The sequence below is a fragment of the Pecten maximus genome, chromosome 4 (assembly GCF_902652985.1).
Source record: "Pecten maximus chromosome 4, xPecMax1.1, whole genome shotgun sequence".
Classification (NCBI taxonomy): Eukaryota; Metazoa; Mollusca; class Bivalvia; order Pectinida; family Pectinidae; genus Pecten; species Pecten maximus.
The window spans coordinates 40,975,462-40,998,119 of NC_047018.1; the positions used below are offsets into that span (position 1 = coordinate 40,975,462).

The 22,658-nt window shown below is 34.9% G+C and overlaps 2 protein-coding genes across 2 annotated transcripts; both read right to left on the minus strand.

Annotated features, from left to right (window-relative positions):
* Positions 1-6,443: 6,443 nt before the first annotated feature.
* Positions 6,444-13,495, minus strand: LOC117326103 (40S ribosomal protein S21-like). Its single transcript, XM_033882720.1, has 6 exons — positions 13,437-13,495; positions 13,282-13,352; positions 12,334-12,397; positions 8,057-8,128; positions 6,887-6,942; positions 6,444-6,521 (listed from the first exon to the last, which is right to left on the minus strand). Exons 1-6 carry the CDS (start codon positions 13,470-13,472, stop codon positions 6,512-6,514), a joined length of 309 nt encoding a protein of 102 aa, XP_033738611.1. The 5' UTR covers positions 13,473-13,495; the 3' UTR covers positions 6,444-6,511.
* A 2,752-nt stretch (positions 13,496-16,247) lies between these two features.
* Positions 16,248-21,635, minus strand: LOC117326100 (monocarboxylate transporter 9-like). The gene is made up of 4 exons (XM_033882718.1): positions 20,554-21,635; positions 20,121-20,246; positions 18,833-19,080; positions 16,248-17,694 (listed from the first exon to the last, which is right to left on the minus strand). The coding sequence occupies exons 1-3, from the start codon at positions 20,771-20,773 to the stop codon at positions 18,842-18,844; spliced, it is 585 nt and encodes a 194-aa protein (XP_033738609.1). The 5' UTR covers positions 20,774-21,635; the 3' UTR covers positions 16,248-17,694; positions 18,833-18,841.
* Between the last annotated feature and the right edge of the window lie 1,023 nt (positions 21,636-22,658).

Below are 22,658 nucleotides of genomic sequence, written 5' to 3' on the forward strand. Positions count from 1 at the left end.
AGTTATAATAAACCTCTGTGGAAGGAAAGTTGCATGTCATTATAACAATAATATGTAGAGAGGGGGCTCTTAAACACATTTCGAAAATATTACAATATAGAGAGCAATAAAAATAAAACAATTACATGTACAAGTCGATGTTCATGATATCGACTTTTACCTATTTGAACGACAAATGTCGACATGGCGTTGATCATAGGGACAAGTCGTGCAAAGGATGTCGCGAAAGTGCAAAGTTTCCTGTTGTTTAATTAATTAAGACTGTGTTTTATCGCAACAAAAGAAGGTCTAAATACATTTCCTTATCTTTGCGGTACCCTGTGAAAAACAGCTGCACAGGCAGTTTGCTTGTCAGTCTTGATAGAACGGGGCCGTTTACAGGGACTCCTTATATTTAATGGCCAGCCCGATATCAGGCCTAAACTCTATATAATATTGTTATTTCGTGTCATTTATGGCCTAAACTCTATATAATATTGTTATTTCGTGTCATTTATGGTCTAAACTCTATATACATTGTAATATTGTTATTTCGTGTCTTTTATGGTCTAAACTCTATATAATATTGTTATTTCGTATCATCTATGGTCTAAACTCTATATAATATTGTTATTTCGTATCATGTATGGTCTAAACTCTATATAATATTGTTATTTCGTGTCACTTATGGTCTAAACTCTATATAATATTGTTATTTCGTGTCATGTATGGTCTAAACTCTATATAATATTGTTATTTCGTGTCATCTATGGTCTAAACTCTATATAATATTGTTATTTCGTATCATTGATGGTCTAAACTCTATATAATATTGTTATTTCGTATCATTGATGGTCTAAACTCTATATGATATTGTTATTTCGTGTCATTTATGGTCTAAACTGAGCAACATAAAAATGTATAAAATAGCCTATTGTGATTTGCCCTTATTCATCTTCTGATAATTGTGTATAAATGATTCATTAGCTGATCACATGCAGAACAAAACTGTCGTTCATCCGTCAACTTTTAACTTCTTCTTAATAACTGCCTAGTATTTGGCAATAGAGAGTTCTGCTACGTATATTATGACGTCAAAAGTACTATGACGTCACAATACCTTGTTTCTATGTACGTTTCAACCATTTCACGAAAGCAGCTTAATCTCGACTAATCATGGGATGCTCATACGCTAAGACGCTCGAGTATGAGCAGAAACCAAAGAGAGGGCGACTGAGGGCGCTGTTCGGACGGGATCACAGACGTACCAAGGTAATATAAGTAAGATAGTCTTCAAAAAGCATGCCCTATAGTCCAACAAGACAGTGTCCTATAGAACAGATACATTTGCTTAGCTACACTTATCAGTATATTTGAATCTCGCATATATGTTGAAAGTATTTTAAGCTATGGTTGTGAGATATGGAGATCGTCAAAGGCAAATGACATTGAAAAGGTCCACACTTATTTCAAATTATCAAGTTATCGTGTTAATTGACGGACGGCGGACGCCACTGTATTGACATAAGCTCACCTTGATCCTTTGGACCAGGTGATGAGCTAAAAATGAATAAAATTATTTTTTCAATTATTAAAGTTAAAAAATGACAATAAAGTAATTTTCTGTGATATACGTTTTAAGTATGTATGATGTAAAAACTGTGAACTACACGTCGCACAGGTGATACAGGTAACTTTAGAATCTATGACTTCTCCAAAACAGAATTTAGTCTTACCTGTACTTAGTGCCTATTGTTCTCTATTGTTCCTACCCCAATGCTAATCTAAGATAGGTTGGCTAAGTGGGAAGACAACATTTTACCATTACAGTACATCTTAATTCTTGTATTGAAAAAGACGGAACTCCGTTATATCAAATACCATAAAACGGTTACTTTCAATATTCACTTCAAGTTAGTATTCTATATAGCCATTTTTTATCATTAAATGATTTGCTATTTATTGAAAAAAATAACTAACTATCATTCATCACTCTGCAAATACAGGTACAAACAATCCGTATCGGAGACCCTGTTGGTGTAGCCGTGAAATGAAGGAACTCCGATGATAAATCTTAGGCGCAAGACAGAACAGACTGTGTTAATGCAGCTCAGGCAGGAAGGGATCATACCTAATACGGGATCCGGAGGCGTGGCCTTCACGGTGAAATTTAACGATGAACCCCCACAAGAGTCAACCTCTGAAGACTATCGCCAAATGCCTGGGGTTCCGCAATATACAAGGGACAACACAAAACCAGTTACCTCAAAGCCACGACTCTTGTCGCCTCTTACCACAAAAAGCGTTTCTAAGTTACCTTCCCAGAAACGCGAAGCGAATGCCGAATACTTAAAGAATGAAGCATTACGAGGAAAAGGCAAAATGGCGCGATTGTCTGAAAGCAGACGTGAATTAGCAGCAGCCAAAAGGGAGGCAAAGGAAAAGCGAAAGCGCCAACACTTGGAAGCCAAGATGATGAAAACGACAATCCAAGAAAATGGGGAAATTAATATTAAGATGAATGTCAACGAGAGAATTGAACAAGCGCGTCTCAAAAGGGATTTAAAAGCAGCGGAAAAACGATCAAGAGTCAACGAAAAATTGGCCAGAATTCCAAAGACGGAAAAAACCACCAAGATATCTACTGACGAGAGCTTAGAGCGGGCTCGACAGAATAGAGAAAAACGGCTGGAAGGAATGAGAGAGAAGTGGGAGAAGAAGGAGAAAAAAAATGAAGAAATCAAGAAGAGTCGAAGGTTAAATACACCCGCAGCGTCTGTACCAAAAATAGAGATGTAAACAATGATATATTAAATGTGAATGACGATGATGTTTATGATGATAGTCACGTGGTGGTAGGGATGATGATAAAGCGAAGGAGGATACAATTTGATAATAATGATGATGATGAAGCGGAGGAAGATAAAATTCGATGATGATGACGTTGATAATGATGATGGAGAGGAAGGTGATAAAAGATGATGATGATGATGTTGATAATAATGATGATGAAATTAAACTATTATTTGCCACTCTATGTTTTGGCTTTTTTCGTCTTTAGGCAATATTTTTACAATAAAGTTGGTCTCAGCAAAATGAACACATTGTAATCCTCAGGAGTCGGTGAATACTGCTAGGGTCATTAATCGTAATGTTAGAACAATGACTTTACTGTTCCAAGCTCTTAAAAATACAACCTTAGGAGATTGACAGAACTATGCATTAATTTATCAAATGCACGTGTTCAAATCCGCCATGTTGTTTTCATTAGACATTTGTGGAATTCACAAGGTCACCTTTACTATCCACGAGAAATCTTTGCCAACAACGTCTTCACTTTAATCGGATTAAAATAAGCTTCACGCATTGGTCAATTAAGAGAATACCTCAAACGAGTTCTTGTTTCAGAGTGCAAAGGTCAAGGTCAGGTCACAAAATTATATTCAGACACTGTTGGATGCACATAACAAGATATACCAGTATTTATTTGACCATTAGCCCACCCATATAGATCCATTGCCGTTCGGTTAAAATGAGTTTATAAGACCAATGATCCTGCAATGCCATCCGTTAACAAAGTTGACCCTTTGGGCCAAATACAGGATAATAACGACATTAAATTCATTATACTCGGCACACAGGGTTGGGGACCCCTATGGCTTTGGAAGTAGGTCAAGGTCATTTATTTGAACAAATTTGGAAGTCCTTCCCCCCCAGAATAGTACTGGCCCAATATCATGACCCTAAAAATCTTGATTATTGAAATGGAAAAGCGAACGTCGCAGCTGGCGTAAGCTTAAATGTCGTTTTTGTAAAACGTTTTCTAAAGATGTTGACACTATTTTCTTCATGAAATCCTTTCCTTTGATTTTAATTATCACTAATCTGCAACTAATGAAAATTTAGATTTGACTTGGATGCTATATAGGACTCCTCTTCATTCCAGTAGTTACAGGTTATTGAGAAGAGATCGTCTCAGGATTTAACACATAAAAACCCTAGCCCGAGTTTCTTCTGGCCCCGACACCAGACAGTGTCAGGGCCAGAGGGAACTCGGGCTAATTAAACCCTTGTGGATTTGAATTTAGGCAAAGACCATTCGTACAAACAAACTTAGCTTTGTATAGTGATACTAGTACATTCAGACACACCACTGATTCCAAACGAGAAGTCGTTTATACCAATTTTAACAGATTTCATCCAAATTAGGTCAGTCATTCATTCTACTGGCCTCATATCATGACTCTCTGGACCTTTTGGTAAAGTCGTTTAGTGATTTAAATAGATATTACCCAGCGATTTTGAAATTGGGTCAAGGTCATTCATTTAAGTAAACTTCATATCAGCATGCAACCGACAAGATATCATGACAAGAGATCCCAGAGGGATCTTGGCGCCCACCATTGAATGATCTTCATAGGTTCCATGTCAGATTGATCTTTTCTCTACTTTTCCCTTCATTTTACTAATCTGTGCAAATTGAGACATCCCTCCAGTACTTTTCAAACAAGGGAATCCTAGCTATATAAGAAATTTGAGATTTAACGATAATGGCTGTTTGTTTGCCAGGTTGTTTTCAGGACAGACTGGTCCAAAAATGCAATACAAGGGACCAAGGGGAACCTACTTATGAAATTTGAGAAAGATCCATTCAGTACTTTGAGAAATAGAGATAACAAACTTCAATTGTCAAAATCCAAGATGGCTGCCTGTCGGCCATATTGTTTTCCAATTGATCTCAAAATGCAATTAGCATAACGAGGCACCAAGGGGAACCTCCATATGAAATTTGAGAAAGATCCATTCAGTACTTTCTCAGAAATAGCGATAACAAACTTCAATTGTCAAAATCCAAGATGGCTGCCTGTCGGCCATGTTGTTTTCCGATTGGTCTCAAATCGCAATATGCATAACTAGGCACTAAGGGGAACCTATATATGAAATTTCAGAAAGATCCATTCAGTACTTTCTCAGAAATAGTGATAACAAACTTCAATTGTCAAAATCCAAGATGGCTGCCTGTCGGCCATGTTGTTTTCCGATTGGTCTCAAATCGCAATATGCATAACTAGGCACCAAGGGGAACCTACATATGAAATTTGAGAAAGATCCCTTCAGTACTTTCTCAGAAATAGCGATAACAAACTTAAATTGTCAAAATCCAAGATGGCTGCCTGTCGGCCATGTTGTTATCCGATTGGTCTCAAAACGCAATATGCATAACTAGGCACCAAGGGAAACCTTCATATGAAATTTGAGAAAGATCCCTTCAGCACTTTCTCAGAAATAGCGATAACAAACTTCAATTGTCAAAATCCAAGATGGCTGCCTGTCGGCCATGTTGTTATCCGATTGGTCTCAAAACGCAATATGCATAACTAGGCACCAAGGGAAACCTTCATATGAAATTTGAGAAAGATCCCTTCAGCACTTTCTCAGAAATAGCGATAACAAACTTCAATTGTCAAAATCCAAGATGGCTGCCTGTCGGCCATATTGTTATCCGATTGGTCTCAAAACGCAATATGCATAACTAGGCACCAAGAGGAGCCTTCATATGAAATTTCAGAAAGATCCCTTCAGTACTTTCTCAGAAATAGCGATAACAAACTTCAATTGTCAAAATCCAAGATGGCTGCCTGTCTGCCATTTTGTTTTCCGATTGGTCTCAAAACGCAATATGCATAACTAGGCACCAAGGGGAACCTACATATGAAATTTGAGAAAGATCCCTTCAGTACTTTCTGAGAAATAGCGATAACAAAAGTTGTTTACGGACGGAGGGACGGACGACGGACGCAGGGCGATTTGAACAGCCCACCATCTGATGATGGTGGGCTAAAAATGGGCTTTTTGATTAATGACAAACACTCATTTCTAAATTCTCTATGAAATCGGTTTGGTGCAAATTTTGAGCTCAAAATAGCAATGTCATTTTTTTTTAACAAACTGCTTCAGCAAAATTGGAGAGGAAGTTTAAAAATACTTTTTGATGATGGCCATCTGGAATATCAACTCAATTTTATTGAAAGCCCTCATAGAACTAGAGTTCCATTATACATTCTAAGGTAGATAATAAGACCCTTTAAAAATTCTTTAAAAGCGTCTTCGAAACCACTTCATTAGTTCAAATTGAAATAGTTTCAACCAATAAATTGAACAATCTTTAGCAATTGGTAACGGTATCGGAACAGACTAGGAAAACTGATAACTGTTAAACGCTAGTGATCTTATTGACTGTTGGTAAACATATTATCTTGCAATAAACCCAGATGGCATAGGCTATAGAATAACATGTACTTACAGGCATTTCTAGTTAACTGCTAACTTGAATGGCGGAGGGGCTTTCTCGATGCATGGGCTTATTATAAAATAAATACAGTTGTGTTTTTTAGTGGCAACTGTGATACATTAATGTAATAGAGCTTTAAATGTATATTCATTATACACAACACCAACACAGCTTTTCCCTACATGACTTTAATCAGTTGTTTTTACAGGAAAAAAGTCAAATGTAGACAACTCAAATCCCTCAGAAGTTCCTGTAATAAAAGAAAAAAACACCATTATATCAATACAGCGTATAACGAAGACATCATATATATTCAAAATACTTTTGGATTATAAAGCAAAGGTATTCAAAATAATCTACCCTTAAATCTGATTTGTAGAATCATATCTGAGATATTTGAAGTCCATATGAATCAACATATCATTAATTCTGTTCTCTTGTTGATTATGATTATCATTTAATATGAATGACATCATTTAAGTAACTGTAATGCATTCTGCTATTATTTAATGACATACCATGCGATGTAATCTTCTGTAGAAAGATGTCTACTCTCCAATGTGTATTGTAACACAAGGAAATAGAAGAATCTGAATGTGATTGGAATGTACTTACTTAGCGAGAATGCTGTCCCTCTTGGCCAACCTGTTGAGTGAGTCGTCAGACTCTCCCTGTAAAGGAAAAAACATTCAATGAGCATGTATTAATGTAAGGTGAATGTATAATGTTATCCCAGATATTGGCAATAAACCGATTGTGAAGACAGTCTTAAACAATCATTTTTAAATTAGGAATATTTCTTAAGTGTTTTTGTGAGAAGTGTATACTTTGTCAGAAACATAGCATCTTTATCATATTTGTATTTCCTGTCAAGGATATGCCTGAACACATCAAGCTGACCATGCCATTTACCTCATTTGTAACGGCAAAATCTTAAAGCTATACGCCTGGAGCAAGTACATTTTTGTTTGATTTCATATTAGATCAGCGTTTATTTCTACACCTTTCTGAAGGCAAATTATATAAAGTACTAAAGGAGTTTACACAAGCAACACAATAGTCAATACTTAGTTCAATTTAAAATGAAATCAATTTAATATGATACCGTGTAAATTAATATGCATACATCAATTACTATAGGAACTTCCCCACCTTTCACAGTGACTGGTATGTGTATTAGAAGTATTTAACTACAAGTTATGTATATATATATACACATACCATACATTGTTATGTAATATATTGTAAGTGACCCAAAGCTATTTTCTAATATTAGCCCAGCAAACTACCATCATGAAACAATCAGATACTTATCATCTGATGCTTAACACTGTTAAAGCAATATATGTGCATGGAGAGTAGCTAAAACACCCATTTATTTCACACTGGCTAGTCAAATTCAAAAATTGAGCTAAAAGTTTACATTACCATTGTTCAATTCACATCATTATGAAAATACATCCGAGTGGAGCATGTGCAAGACAGAAACATATACATGTATATTGTTTTGTATTGTAACAGCCAAAACAGAGCTGAATTGTGTATATCCCTGCATTTCAGAAACTAGAGTTCATTTACTGGCGCCAGGGCTTTTTCTCTCTGGTTTAGGAAAGGGCCTTTTTTTTTCTCATTTTGGGAAGAAAATTTGTGAAATGGGAAAGATTTTTTCAGGAGTAAACTGCAAATTTTGGGAATTTGGCTTAAATATGAAACAATTTCAATTGGGAATGAGGCCCACTAACAGCCCAAAAAAGTTCTGAGTGCTTTTTCCAGGGAACAACTTACCATCCTTCTGATCGTGCCACAGATGGCGTAGGTTGTGTTTGAACCTGTCATACGTCCAGTGCTCTCATCAACCTAAAAACCACAATATCAATACATGTTTAATTTGTAAATTATAAGCGGTGGTACATTCGTGACATATCCCGACCAATCATTATGAATAGTATTGAAAACCAGTGCTTTTTATCAATCATATCATGATGATGGATAAAAATATCTAACGGAAAATTTAAGGCAGGTCTGTGAATATCCAAACTAAGAACTAAATTAATTATAGATTTCTGTTTGTTGTTGTGTCTGTATATAAAAGCATGGGTTTATCGCCACCTTAACAGCCAGTGTCATTTCATGTCCTTGCTGTAGCTGGTGACTACCTAAATGAACAAATAAGAGGCCTGTCACATGACATCCAGAGCAATTTGTCTTGCCCAAGTAGAAAAACATGACAGCAGACCGACTTGTTTCTAAACTCCCTGAGAAAAAACAACTGATGTGGTTAGTGTCGAAACATGCTCCTTAAGGGTCATCTATATAGCAGAATAGTGTTGAATTTCAAACACGAAGAAATACCTTAAGATTTGCACAAAAAATGTCATGTAACATACCAAAATGTTTATTTGGACATGTAGCTTCTTACAATCACCAATAATATGCTATAGATGCTACCAGTTTCTTCTGTAGAGTAACTTTGTGGTAAGATTGGGCATGGAATAATTCTTAGTCACGCAAATGATCAAACCTGAAAAACAGCCATGCTGTTATGTTCACAAGTGTCTATAGCACAGGGTAGGAGCATTTGTTTGACTGGATTTTACTGTATGTACGTATAAACACTTATTTTGTTTTGACCTTGAAATGCAAATGGCAGCTGAGAATAATATTACACAAATATGGCTTAAAGAAGGCATTTCAGTTAATAACAAAACTCCTATATCGTACTTTTAAGACAACTCATCATAGTAACATGAACATTTGAATGTCAATTTGTTAAAATGGTGAGTTTGCAGCCTTTTTCAGAAATAGGCATATTTTACCCCAAACTCAACAGTTGAACATTTTTTCATAAAAGCAGTCTTCTTGCCACTTCAAGAATACTTTATATTGTCTAATAAGAGCATTTTTGATGTTTTAAATACCTCCTTATAGGCCATATTTGTGTGATATCATTCAGGACCGCCATTTGCAATTCAAGGTCAAAATAAAAACAGCGTTTTTACATATAATAACGTCAAAGCTGGTCAAACCAATGCTTCTATTTTGTGCTTTAGACACTTGTGAGCAAAACGACATGGCAAGTTTGTGTAATATATGGGATACAAATGAGTTAATTATGTCCCCCTGAAACATGCATTTTTCTTACGTTTTGTTGAAATTTACAAACAGCTTAACAAATTACATGTCAACAGCAAGTCCCACGGTTTGCCATGATACATACTAAAAGTTCATCATGTTACTTCTGTGACATTGCACCATAATAGGGATTTATAGGCCTGTAAAATATCAATGTTTTGACTGGATTTGCTGTTTAGATGCCCCTTAAATCTTCACCTGAGGTTACGTAACTAGTGCTCTAGCTGATTGCGACTAACCTATTGCAGTCCTTATCTAAAAGGGAAGAAAAACCTTTGCCTTTCAAATTTCAAATGTATCATCAGAAGTTCATAACTAGTAATCAAAGTACTAAGACCACTCATAGCGATTGAAATAAAGAAGGGAAACAAGTAGTATATTATACAAGAGGCCCATGGGCCTTAACGGTCACCTGAGTTTTGAAATATCTAAGTTAATTTAATTAACCCTTTTTGGCCCTGCCCATCTGGGATCAGTCAGGGCCAACATGTGCATACCACCGAGCTGTCATCCCATGCTGATAATGTTAACAAAGTTAGAATGAAATCCAATACCAATCAGGGATTTTCCTTAAATATAAACAGGGTCCTAAAAAGATCCCATTCCCTTAATAAATCTTGTGAAAATTCCCAATTTGCCAGAAAAAATTCCCAATTTTGAAGTCACTTTTGAATGATTAAGCATGAAAGCATAAAGACCTATATTAAGGTAGTTTTGGAAAATAAAAAACAAAATGAAATAAACATAATATAAAGGCAATATTTATCAAAGAAAAACTGACATTTGTATGAATTTCCCAATTTTTCATTTTTCCCAATGTCACATTTTGCTGTGTAGACATTTCCCAATTCAAATTTCAATGGACCCTGGACGCAGTTGAAAAATTGTAGGAAAATCCCTGCAAATCTACATTAGACTACAAGTAAAAAATGTGATTTCCCTAAAAAAACTAGAGTTAAGTTTACCCCTTCCCCAGGAGCAAACCTGAAACCCCAGGGTCATGAAATTCACAATTTGGATGTGATGTCACACCCGATTTTATTGTATTTGCACCAAAATCTTAGCGACACCAAACAGCGTCGGAGAATTCGATGTTTTCATATAGTAGTCAGGGATTTTCCTACAAAAGACACAGCGTCCATTTAAAGGACCCATTCTCCTAAGAAATTGTGTGAAAATCCCCAATTTGCCACTAACAAATTTCCAATTGGAAGTCACATTTGAATGATAACCCTTTGCCACATGCAGGTTATAACACTTCAGCACTCTGTGCCAATAGTGCAAAGATACATTGTTGCAATGCAACATTATTGCGCTGACTGAAATATACATACACCATCTCAATGGCAGTTTTTGAGAAACTAAGCTTTGTTTTGATTAATTTTTCTAAACCTAATTTTGAAAGTGAAATAGTTGTTTTAGACATTTTTAGTAAGTTACAATTATGTTCAGAATTTCTTAAATTTTAATTCTGTGCTATTTTCTTTATAAAACCAACAACACATAACCACGAAATCAGCTGTATACAAACAGAACAGACAAATTTCAAAATATTTTGACAGTGTAATTTATAATTCATTGAATTCCTGTACATGAAATGATTCAACATTAACTCCCAAATGAAACAAACTGAATTTTCAAAGTTTTCACAAGAATATTTCAACAGTTCAGGTTTAAGCCTGGAATATTTTATATCCGATGTCGCGACGAAGGAATGTGTATCCGACCATTTTGGGTCAAATCTACCTTCGTTTTTCAAATGCCAGCGAGCGTAGTTATTAGTGTCGAGCTATGGTGGCAAACTGATTCTCATTGAAGAAAAGGTAGAAATAATCAATGGGACTTGCAGTATCAATATCAAAAGTTTCTGGAAGTACTGGCCCCGTTTCCCTAACAAAATCATTTACTGTGATCGGCGAAAAATCTCGGTCAACATTACCTAATGGCGGCGGTACAACTAGTCGCCGTTCGTCCTCATTTTCATTTAGAACATCGTTAAGATCAATATCTGACTCAATGTATTCAGGTCCAAAGCCATCGAACTCTAAATTATCATCATCGTCGTCAAAAATGTCGCGCAAAATCGTAGCCACAGCCGCCATTACGCCTCGTTGTTGTCACACTTTTCTACACTCATGACTCACACTTTCTAGGTTAATTTATTCAAAAAATTTCGTATGAATGACGTGTACAAATCTGATTGGTCGATGCATTGATATCTTCTTAAAATAGTATCAGGGATTTCCAGATAGGTGTCGCTTTCAATCACGGGATTTTCCATGTCTAAGTTTACCGAACCGGCATGGCGTCGAGAGGCGCTTACATTGAGATAACGTAGAGGCGTCGAGAAGCGCTTACATGGAGATAATGCAGAGGCGTCGAGAAGCGCTTACATGTGGCAAGGGGTAAAGGCGTCCAGAGGCGCTTACATGTGGCAAAGGGTTAAGTAAGTTTTATCTATAAAGACCTATACTTAAAGGTACTTTTGAAAAATAAAAAACAGCTATAGATAAAAAAATGGAACAAAAAATAATATAAAGGCAATATTCATCGTAGAAAAACTGAAATTTGTATGAATTTCACTTTTTTTTGTTTTTCCCAATGTCACATTTTCTCCCGTAGAAATTCCTACTGGACCCAGTTGAAAAGTTGTGGAAAATCCCTGGTAGTGCGTTCTGCCCCTACACTAGAAATGGTATCAGGGCCAAAGGAACTCGGGCTAGACAATTGACTGGAAAGCTGAGTACAAGTGTTGGCTATGTAATGTAATACTGGCTGCTATTTTGTTTACGAAAACAATTTTGCTGTCTGTGTGCCGGTCACTACTATTTTATCAATGAAGTAAAAATGCGAGTAAATGGCGTGGGCCGTCATCAAAGTAAAAACAAATATGCGTGTCATTCAAGTCTAAAACTACATTCAACACTTACATCAGCAATGTTCAGCTGGATAGATGCATGGTCTTTAGCAGCAATGATTCGGTTACTGGCAGAACTGTAACAAAATGTTACAACTTCAAATACAATACAGTAAACATACTGTAACAAAATGTTACAACTTCAAATCCAATACAGTAAATATAATCATCTGGAATCTCGTACAAAATTAGGTTGAGAACAGTTTTTGTTTATTGCCAATTTTCATCAATTTCACTGTCCGAAATCACCATTTTTAGGCGATTTTTTTTTTATGTATTCTGAATTTTTAATGCTGTGTCCACACTAAAGTAATTGCTTGCACAGTTAATTCATTTTGCATCAGTTATGAACTTATATTCACACAGAAACCCAACAGAGTTTGTTAACAATATTATTTGATCAATTGTTTAGTTCTCCAATGAACGACACGATTTCTCATTAATTCTGTTGAGGAAAAGGTTAATGATGAATTCCAAAGGTGCATAGGGATATTAGACTTTTTCTCAGGGGTAGTGAAAAAATATGGCTACTAGTAGGGTATAATTGGAAAATGTTCAGAATGGAACATCCCTGATCATGATTCAATTATATACCAAGAAATCACAGGCATGTCTGCTTATTGACTGTATTCAGTTAAATATTCATAAAGCCAATAAAATAATACTGGTGTCTTAATTCACAACAGATCCACCACTTGTCTTCTACTTTTCATGTCTATTTTCGTTTCATTCACACAAGTACCTTCACATGTATCACGAATATTTCATTTTTCAACCGTGCATGTATCTGGGACAAACTAAAAGTTAAAAACCAAGCATCTAGCCCTACCTATATGTATATATATAGGCCTAGCGAGTAATTGTCAATAAACAGAGACCCAAAGCAATACATTTAGTGTATGCATTCGATTTCCCCTGTTTCAGTCATTGATGATCAGTAAAACATGCTTGTTGTAATTACCATTTCCTTGGGATGTACATATCCACGAACTCTCCAGCTTCGTTCTGCATGCTGATTTTGTGGCTGATAACCTGTAATAAACGACGAAATAGATACAAATCTGGTAAAACGCAACTTTATTTTACAAATCGAGTTTGATCGCTTCGGCACGTTACCTCGCTAGCAAATGGCGAATGAAAAAGGAAGCACATGTGTTGTACCACAATGCATCAGTACCGGTCACGGGAGATAACTCCTACATACATATTGAAGTAGGTTGCATGCTACTATAAATTAATTAATAGCAGAGGAATGCATTTAAATGGCATTATGACATTGATTACAAATATGTTCTCAGCTTCAGCTCATTACAATACAGAACACGCTCTTAATATATATTTTAAAAAACTAACTCAAATAAGATGGCCAAACATACTTTTTAAGTATAAATGCTTGGTACGGTTACTGCATGTATATATGTATCTTTCTTGACGGCAAACGATATTTTGTGCACACGTCAAGATGAAGTTTTTTTTTCCACATGTATAAATAATATCAATTATGAACGTGGAAAAAACCAATAATTTTCTTTTTCATCTTATTTAGAGTGTCCAATTAATTAAGGACTATATATCATTAATTGTATAAGAAATCAGCATCTTCATTTCTTTCAGCTTTCGCGTTTCTTTATTCAGCTCGTTATCATTTTATCTTCATTTGTAGTTAAACCATCTCTTACTTGGACGGTAGAATACAACTTCGTTGTCCTAGACCTTTTCCCCCTTTTTAAGGCTTGAAGATCTCCCCATCGACATTTTACACTCCACAAATATTTCAACCGTGAAATTCCTGTGTTACAGTTCATTCGCTTTGTCCCTAAGCTACAGTCTCTGATGTTTGTCTACACATAACCTTTATGATCGCTTTGTGAATTGAATTTAAAAATAATAGATGGTTTCGATATAACTCTAAATATTTGTATTATTTAAAATTATGCAACATGACTTAATTAATAAAAATGAATTACATAATGTGTATATTTCGGTTGATATTTTTCCATCTTCCATTCGGGATTTATGAACTTTTTGACCTAGATTTACTGAAACACTTAGGAGGAAGAAAAAGCTATATGATAAAACTAGGTCATTAATCAGAATGTCTCAAATTGGTCGTGTCGCGATGTTGCATTGGCGCCGACAGTACGACAATGTAAAGGGCGTCAAAATTACAGCTACATGTATATCTGGAGAAGAATCAGGATACTTTTTCTCAGTTGGAGCTTGCTATTCTTGCTATTTCTCTAGAAGTACTGGGGATATTTTTCTCAAACTTCATATGTGGGCTCTCCTTAAGCTTGGTCCCTGCATGGTCACGAATAATATTTTGAATCTGATCCAGAGAACAAAATGGTCGCTATACTCCGCCATCTTTGATTTGGACAGTTGAAGGCTGTTGTTTTTATTTCTTGAGAAGAACTGGAAGACAGTTCAACGGTAGTTGAAGTTTTTTAAATTATTATTTATAATTTTAAACATATTCTATTTTTAAAATGAACAAGGGATTGGGCACAAGTTAATTATTAAAACTTATTGGAGCCTTCTCCCATCATAGATTTACAATTATGTGATAACAATGGACTAAGCATAAACATGGAGTAGATATATATAACAATATGTATTCCACATGAAAGTACTCTCAAAATCTATTGTTGGATTTGATGCAACTTTGCACACATCTAAACACCATAGTGTTAAGGTATACAGAAAGGTTTTAATTACCATTCAAATCTTATGATCTGTAGACCGGACATTTTTTTTCTTGGATCTGTCCTAGATTCTTTTTGTTATTAATTCTTACAAAAATATCAGAGATGGCCGTCGCTGTTTAATTTCAATAACTCCCTTGATTTTGTGTTTAATGAAGTGCTCCTCTGAGCCTATAACTTTGACTGTGTCGGTTTTGATGTTGTGTCCAGTGTTGTTGCAGTGTTTGTGGATGACTGATGTTGATCTGGATAGATATTCTTTCATCCGTACGCTTACAGGTCTTGCTGATTCACACACATGCAAAGTCTTTTGATTTGGTCGAAATATATTGAGGCATATAAACATTTGTTTTTGCCTGGGAAAAATACATAGAGGATATCTAAGAGTGTCTTCAGTCATATCAAAATATTTGCCACACGAGTGAAAGATATCTGGCATTACATGTACTGAAGATACTGTTAGATATTCTGTTTTTTACATTTTATAGCAAGTTTTTTCGAGGCAGCTCAATCTCTCCCAGAATTAATTGCAGTCACCTGTCAACGACTCACAAATGGACGTACGCCAAATCGTGAATTATGCATTCTATCTTGCATTATGACGTCATATAACATGACGGTGAGTTATATGGAAATCTTAATTTTTCCCATTGTCGTTTTTTAGCAGTGTTCTGATTTTTTTCACCAAAGGGAAATATCAGAAAAGGTAATATTTTTCACTAATGAAAAATATACTTTCATAGAATATCACTTTTAAAATATCACGTTTATAGAATGAATAATTTTCGATATTTCACTGGTCAAAATGTAATTAAACAAGGCATGTCCTCATAATGCTTATTTAAGGAATACTTCCTGTTATTCATCGTTTACTGGTGTGTAAACCGCATTTTTTACGTCAGCGCATCATGATGAAATAAACGAATGAAATATCTGTAAACAAAAATGCAGTTAACACACCAGTAAACGATAAAAAAAAAAACTCCCAAAAAAAATCCATTTTTCCTTATATTTACATTTTAATTTGTGTTTTTATTCAATGTTATCAATAAATTAAATCGGCATTCATTTGTCGGCGCTTTAGGAATAGACGGAACAGCCAGACAATTAATTGGTTTAAACAGTATTTTATTTTGTAAACAGCAAAGTTGTACACATTACATGAATGTAAGGATTCGAAAACAAGCCTAAAGCTTATATTAATACGTCTCCTTATAAAAGAAATAGCAAAATATATACAGGTGACGGTAAGTCAAAAGAGCATGGATATGGTATGTTTAATACAAAGTTTAAACCAGAAAAATTAGGTAATAATGAAAATCATAATTCAAAATCTTAATCCATGTCCCAACTGTGTCAGTACCAGTATGTACATGATACATGTTGGCGCATATTCTATTTAATACATTATTATGATAAACATGTTAAATATATTATATTTAGAGATATGATGCCATTGAAGGCAGATAAATTAATCAGACAATTAATTGAATCGCTGTTTCCAGTTTGGCGGGAAAGGTTGTCAAATACAAGAATAAACAAAAAATAGTTCCACATTAACATCGTCTTTTTATTCGATTCAGGTGAGATACTTCAAACATATTCTCATTTCATCGTTATATTTGAGTTAATTCTACCATATTCCATTAATATTATATTGTGTAAAACAAGTCGAAACAGAAACGAAACAATGTCTTCCTACGCTTCAAATTTGAATATTCCTCCTCTGGTCAACTCGATGAGATATGTTTCAATGTCACATCGTGGACTTATCTAATCTAAATGTTCATATCAGATTGCAGCCCAACAATGTATGGCAGAATGTGTGATTATGATTGTTTCTCAAACTGTAAAGATCGCATTTGTGAAAAGAAAACTGCGAAGGTAGCAATCACATTTTTGGGCAAGCAATAGGTTTTCTTCATATTTACAAAAAAAAAAAAAAAAAAAAAAATGAAATCTTTCTTTGAGCATATTGTATCTATAAGTCATACAAGTATATACAAATGACGCGAAAAGGGTGTTATTTATCCATCAGCTTACAGTTCTAGTTGAAAATGTTTTATATTGTACTTAGGATTCTGTAGGAATTTCTGTTGAATTTTTAAATACCTTGTCGGCTGGTCACAGCTTCTCTTGATATGGAATTACATCATATTGTTCAACCAGAAACAATATTTTGTTTTGTATACATTTGTATATGAATTACACATCAATTGGGATTGGTTTGCGTTCAATGAACATGACGCCATTTTTATGATGAAGTGATTAATGTAACACAACATTGAATACTGAAGTGGAGTGCGCATATGGAAACAAAATATAATCACATATTACAATACCTATATATTCACAACAGTTGAATGACGTCACTGCAACGATGGATGGAATGACGTCATGTCGACAATTCACTCCCATCACGTCAACGATGATACCAGGTTTGAAACTCGCGCATGCAGGAAGGACATTACCTTGCCACGAACATCGAAGATCAAGTTTGTATACATTATAACATCCAGCTTGTAATTATGCATTTATTTGATTATTAATCCTCCACTTTGCATCACCACTTTCCAGTATCACACTGAAATCTTCAATTTCAAGAACAATGGATGACGGACAACGAATAACATTCACCATCGACTACGACAACATACCCCTCATGTGACCTACAAATGCATATAAAGAGAAATATATTTTCACAACATAACTTTACTCGCTATATCGAACAATATATCTTTTTTTTACATTAAACCCATATTTATACCATCAAACATTTTTGCTATCTTTATTATTTATTCTGTGTGACGATTGGCTTGCAAAATAAGATCTTCGGTCAATCAAACTGGATTTTACGTTGACGCTACAGATCTGTATTTGTCATATTCGCTAGCTTTTACAGTATAAGCGTGACTCGTAAAGAGCAGAAATGTGTTTTGATACTTAGATATTCCTGCATGCCATGATAACGTCTTGTTTTTGTTGCATTTTTATTAAAATTGTACAAAAGAAACGCGAGATCTTAGTTTCTTTCAAAAATAATTGAGAGCTTGATACAAAAAAGCCAAAATGAATCTAACTATACCATAAACTGTTTCATCGTTCTTGGACTTGTCAGTGATGCTAAGGACCTTAAGTCTTGAAGAGACAAAACTCAAAATAGGTCCAACAGAAGTAAAAACTCACACTGATGAGGCGCAAAAGACACCACAACAGTTCAATAAATTTCTTAATTTTCGTAATTTTCAATATTTGATTTCAAAAGAACATGAAGTAGCATGTTTACAGTCTGAACCGTTTCACTAGTCAAATGTGTTAAGCTGTTACAAGCATGTTACGATAACTCGTGGACTTAAAATTCCACCAACAGTGTCTAAAACAGCCTCAAGGGATTGCATTGAAGATTCACGACATTTAATTGTCACCATTATAAACGAATTTTCGGAAGTCCTCGATATTTCTAGCTTGAAACTGTTCTTTTAGTAGTTTCACAACTGAAGAAAACACAAACTTGATAAATAAGATGGTAAATTTTTCATAAAAATAACTTTACTGTGTTTACAGTAAGTACAGTATGAACATGAATCAAACAGGTACTGTTGTCATTCTTTTTTGCGACATTGATGAAAATAGTTATATAGTACATAATATCGAAAGTCTGAAGAATTTTTATTTGACTGCCGATATGATACAAAAAAACAAAAAAGAAAAAAAAAAAAAAAAGAAAAAAAGAAAAGAAACAAAAAAACAAAAAACCAACAAAACGCTATAAAACTGTAACCCTTCCGGGGTATGATGAAAACTCACCAGTAAATATCAGTCTTCCTGTATGGTGTTTACAGATGACCTCCTTTTTGTAGATAATAGATCTTCAGTTTTTGTGTCCTCTTCTGGATCATCACCATATTTATCAGATAAGTTGATGTCGATCCTTCTATTATTCTCCCACTCTGAAATTCGTCTGAGTGGAAGGCAAATTAAACCCCCCAGTACAAGAGAGACACCGCTAAAGTAAAATGCTTGGCTATAATTTCCACTCATGTCAGACAATGCTCCTGTAAAGAAATGCAGCCAACGTCAGTAATGAATATGTTTAGGGATGACTGTTTGATAAATGGGATATAATTTTCCTTTTTTTTTCTTCGATATATGTCATGTCCTACTTGAATATAAACCTAAACTTTAGTATTTCTTTTCACATTCTATACACATGAAAAGTTTATGTAAAAAGATAAAATGTATAGCATCATCATTTCACAATTCAAATGAAAAAAGTCCATATCTATATCCCTTTCTTGCAGATTTAATTAATTATTTCTCATTTGCGGCATATTGGTGATGTAAATTGCACTTTGTGCAAACATTGCCCTCTCGATGGCAGTTTTGGTCATTAGTGAGTATACTAGCTACCTATTACTTGAATAGACATAGAGTGCAAGGCGCCGGATCTTTTCCTCATCATTAATAATTTTACGATGTCTCTTAACCTCTCTCTGTAATAGACACTCGAGTTCAATAAACTACAGTACTAGTATATATCGCATGTATCAAATATTGTCAATTGTGTCAATTTTGTGAGCTGATAGGTTGATATATTCTTAAACTGATATTTCCGATCAATTGTAATGTTTCAGTGGAAGATTATATCACATTACTATCAGCCGAACCTCGTTATTTCAGTATCAGCTAGGCAATGATAAAACTTCGATATATCCCGAGTATTCAAGGTTACTTAGTATATTTCATATGTAATTTCCACTTTTGGAACTGAATTTTCATCTCGAGTTAAGAAGGGATTTCGAGCTATCAAAATTCGAAATAACAAAATTTGACTGCATATATGTTTTAACACACAATGAAAAAAATATACAGTGTAGTGTAAAGACACTTGTAGACTCTAAATATAGTTGCCAATGCAATCAATAATAAAAAAAATCCCCCCAAAAACAACAACTATGAACGAAAGAGACAAAACAAAAATCAAGAACCATGTGCAAATGCCTGACACATTTCGTAAGGATTTGTCTTTGTTTTCGTCGACATACTCAACACATTATATTACTGGCTTTTGGATTTCATTCATCATGATTCATACCTGCAATGGGAGACCCAACAAATGTAGATAATCCCATGCTTAGGCCCAGAATGCCATATGAACTGCTGAGTTTGTGAACCCCAAATAGCTCGGCAATAAGTATGCTTCTCAGACAGGCAAACACCGCTGTTAGGCATAAGGTGATACATATATACAGACATATATCCGTAATATGATTTCATCTGGATCATGCAGCTGTTCTTTTCTTCTGTACACTAACTATTCAACCATTGAAATCATTATATACATTCCAATTTTTCACAATCATAATCAATTTAGATGCAAATAATTGATACATGTTTTACAGGAAACAGAAGAATGATTTTTTTCTGGTCATCAGACTTCAAATATCAAAAATAAAGTGAGAAATTTTAATCCGAAATTGCATTTGACAGTATACCAATTTATGGCTTCCACGCGTATTTTAACTTACCAATAACTGCTCCAAACAAGACTGCGTAGATTGCAAGGGCAACAAAACTAGTGTAGAATGGTACAAAACAAGTAAATACTCCACCTATCAACTGGGCAGAATTGATGATTATCAGAGTGTTAGCCCATGGTTTGTCCGTCACGTAGCCAACCAGAACACGTGTAACAGTGTTAGATATACCGATCAATGAAATCAGGAATGTACCCTGATTGGCAGACATATTGAGATCGCTAGCGAAAACAGGCAGAAAATTAAACGGAATGTAAAATCCTGCAACAAATCGTAAATAATTATATAAGGAACAGTTTTATAAAGAGTAGTACAGTTATTTTAAAACATTGACATTCTTTCTTTACATGTCATAATTATCAGGTGCATATATGTTACTGCATGCTGTTAATGATCTTTGTCTAGTTAACACGGAATCATAGTAACCGTAGGTTTGTATTCATAAACATTACATTTTTACCCCCTTATCCATCTCTCGATCTGTGTTATAAAAGTGCTTTGACTTAAATTGGGAGGAGGGGGTCAATTAGATACTGGAGTTTAAGATTAAAAAAACGTGTCTGTTCGTACTGATACATATACATACCAAGCATAGCGACAAAACACGATGTCGCATAAATCAGCATAGTTGGACTTTGAAAAAGCGAAAAGTCAAACATGTCTTTGATTGAAGACAATACGTGTTGAAAGCACATATCGGAATTCCTTTCAGCTTCTTTATCGTATTGGCGACTATTAGTTTGATAAGGTTGTCTGATGTTTTGCTCAGTTCCCAGTGGTCTGTAGGTAGAGGAGGCAATAATACAGTTTAGCATGATAGCAGAAATAACCCACATTGTTCCACGCCAGCCGTATTCTTCCAAAAGAAATTTGCCAAGAGGAGCAAATACAAAGTTGCCCACTCCTGCTCCACAAACAGCCAGTCCCATGGCCAAGGCACGTCGTCTTTCGAAGTATATACCGATCATTACGATTGACGGTAAGTACATCATACTAAATCCAATACCTATAAAATTGATCAAACGATTACGAACCTTACATTCTTAAGTCTGTAAGTTTTCGTATTAAGCGTGCTCAGGAACTGCCCATTGACCATTATATACTCACTCGTATTTTGCATACGAAACATACCAAACAATTACGAACCTGTAATACTATGATTTTTGCTAAGTTACCAAACAAAGGCATGCATTGTCGTAAAAGAACATTTAAAAAAATGCCAGTTATCAATATGTGACAAACTGTTACAGATCGATACTTCATTATTGTGTTCTAACTTTTAAGATGCATAAGAGCAAAATAGATCGGCGATCTTCAATACAAAACCAATCTTTAAATACAGTTTACTACAAATATGTATTTTGTTTTAGATAAAAAGACAATTACATTTACTTAACATTTCCTACTTCGTAGACATATTTTTGTCCCCATTAATGGCCAAGTGTAACCCTACAGCATATTTGATAGTATATACCACATTTGTATTCTGCATAAAATTTAACAGTTTGTTGTACTTTTCAAATATTCTATCGAGTGTCGTCATTATCTACTATTGAAATTTGTAGATACCCGCAATCATGCTGTAAAAGATGATCATGACGTCCAAGTTTTGGGAAAATGAGGAGAGAAAGAGCCCACTGCTTGCGATGACTGCGCCACTTGCTGCCACTCGTCGACTTCCGTATTTGTTGACCAAGCCACTGACAACTGGCCCTAACAAAATACAATGCAGCGTAATATTTTAATGCACATGTATACACGTCCTTTACTGATCATATATACTTTCAACAATATTAACAAACCAAACTCTTAAGGTCATTACCAGATGTGTGAATGTAACGCTTTCTTTAACCAAACATGTGCATTTTGTATTGAAGACCGGTTTTGAAGACAAAACTGCTATTAACCTGACAAGCGATACACCTGAGTCCGGTATATCATGCACGCATAGTATAGATGTTTCTGCAGGAACATTTATTTCCATTCTAGTGTTTCGATATCTTAATTACTTATTCATCGCCACAAGGAGGAGAAGAACAACTGAAGGGAATATTGCATTTCGTGTAATTATATGTACAGGGTGGGCGGAAACAGAA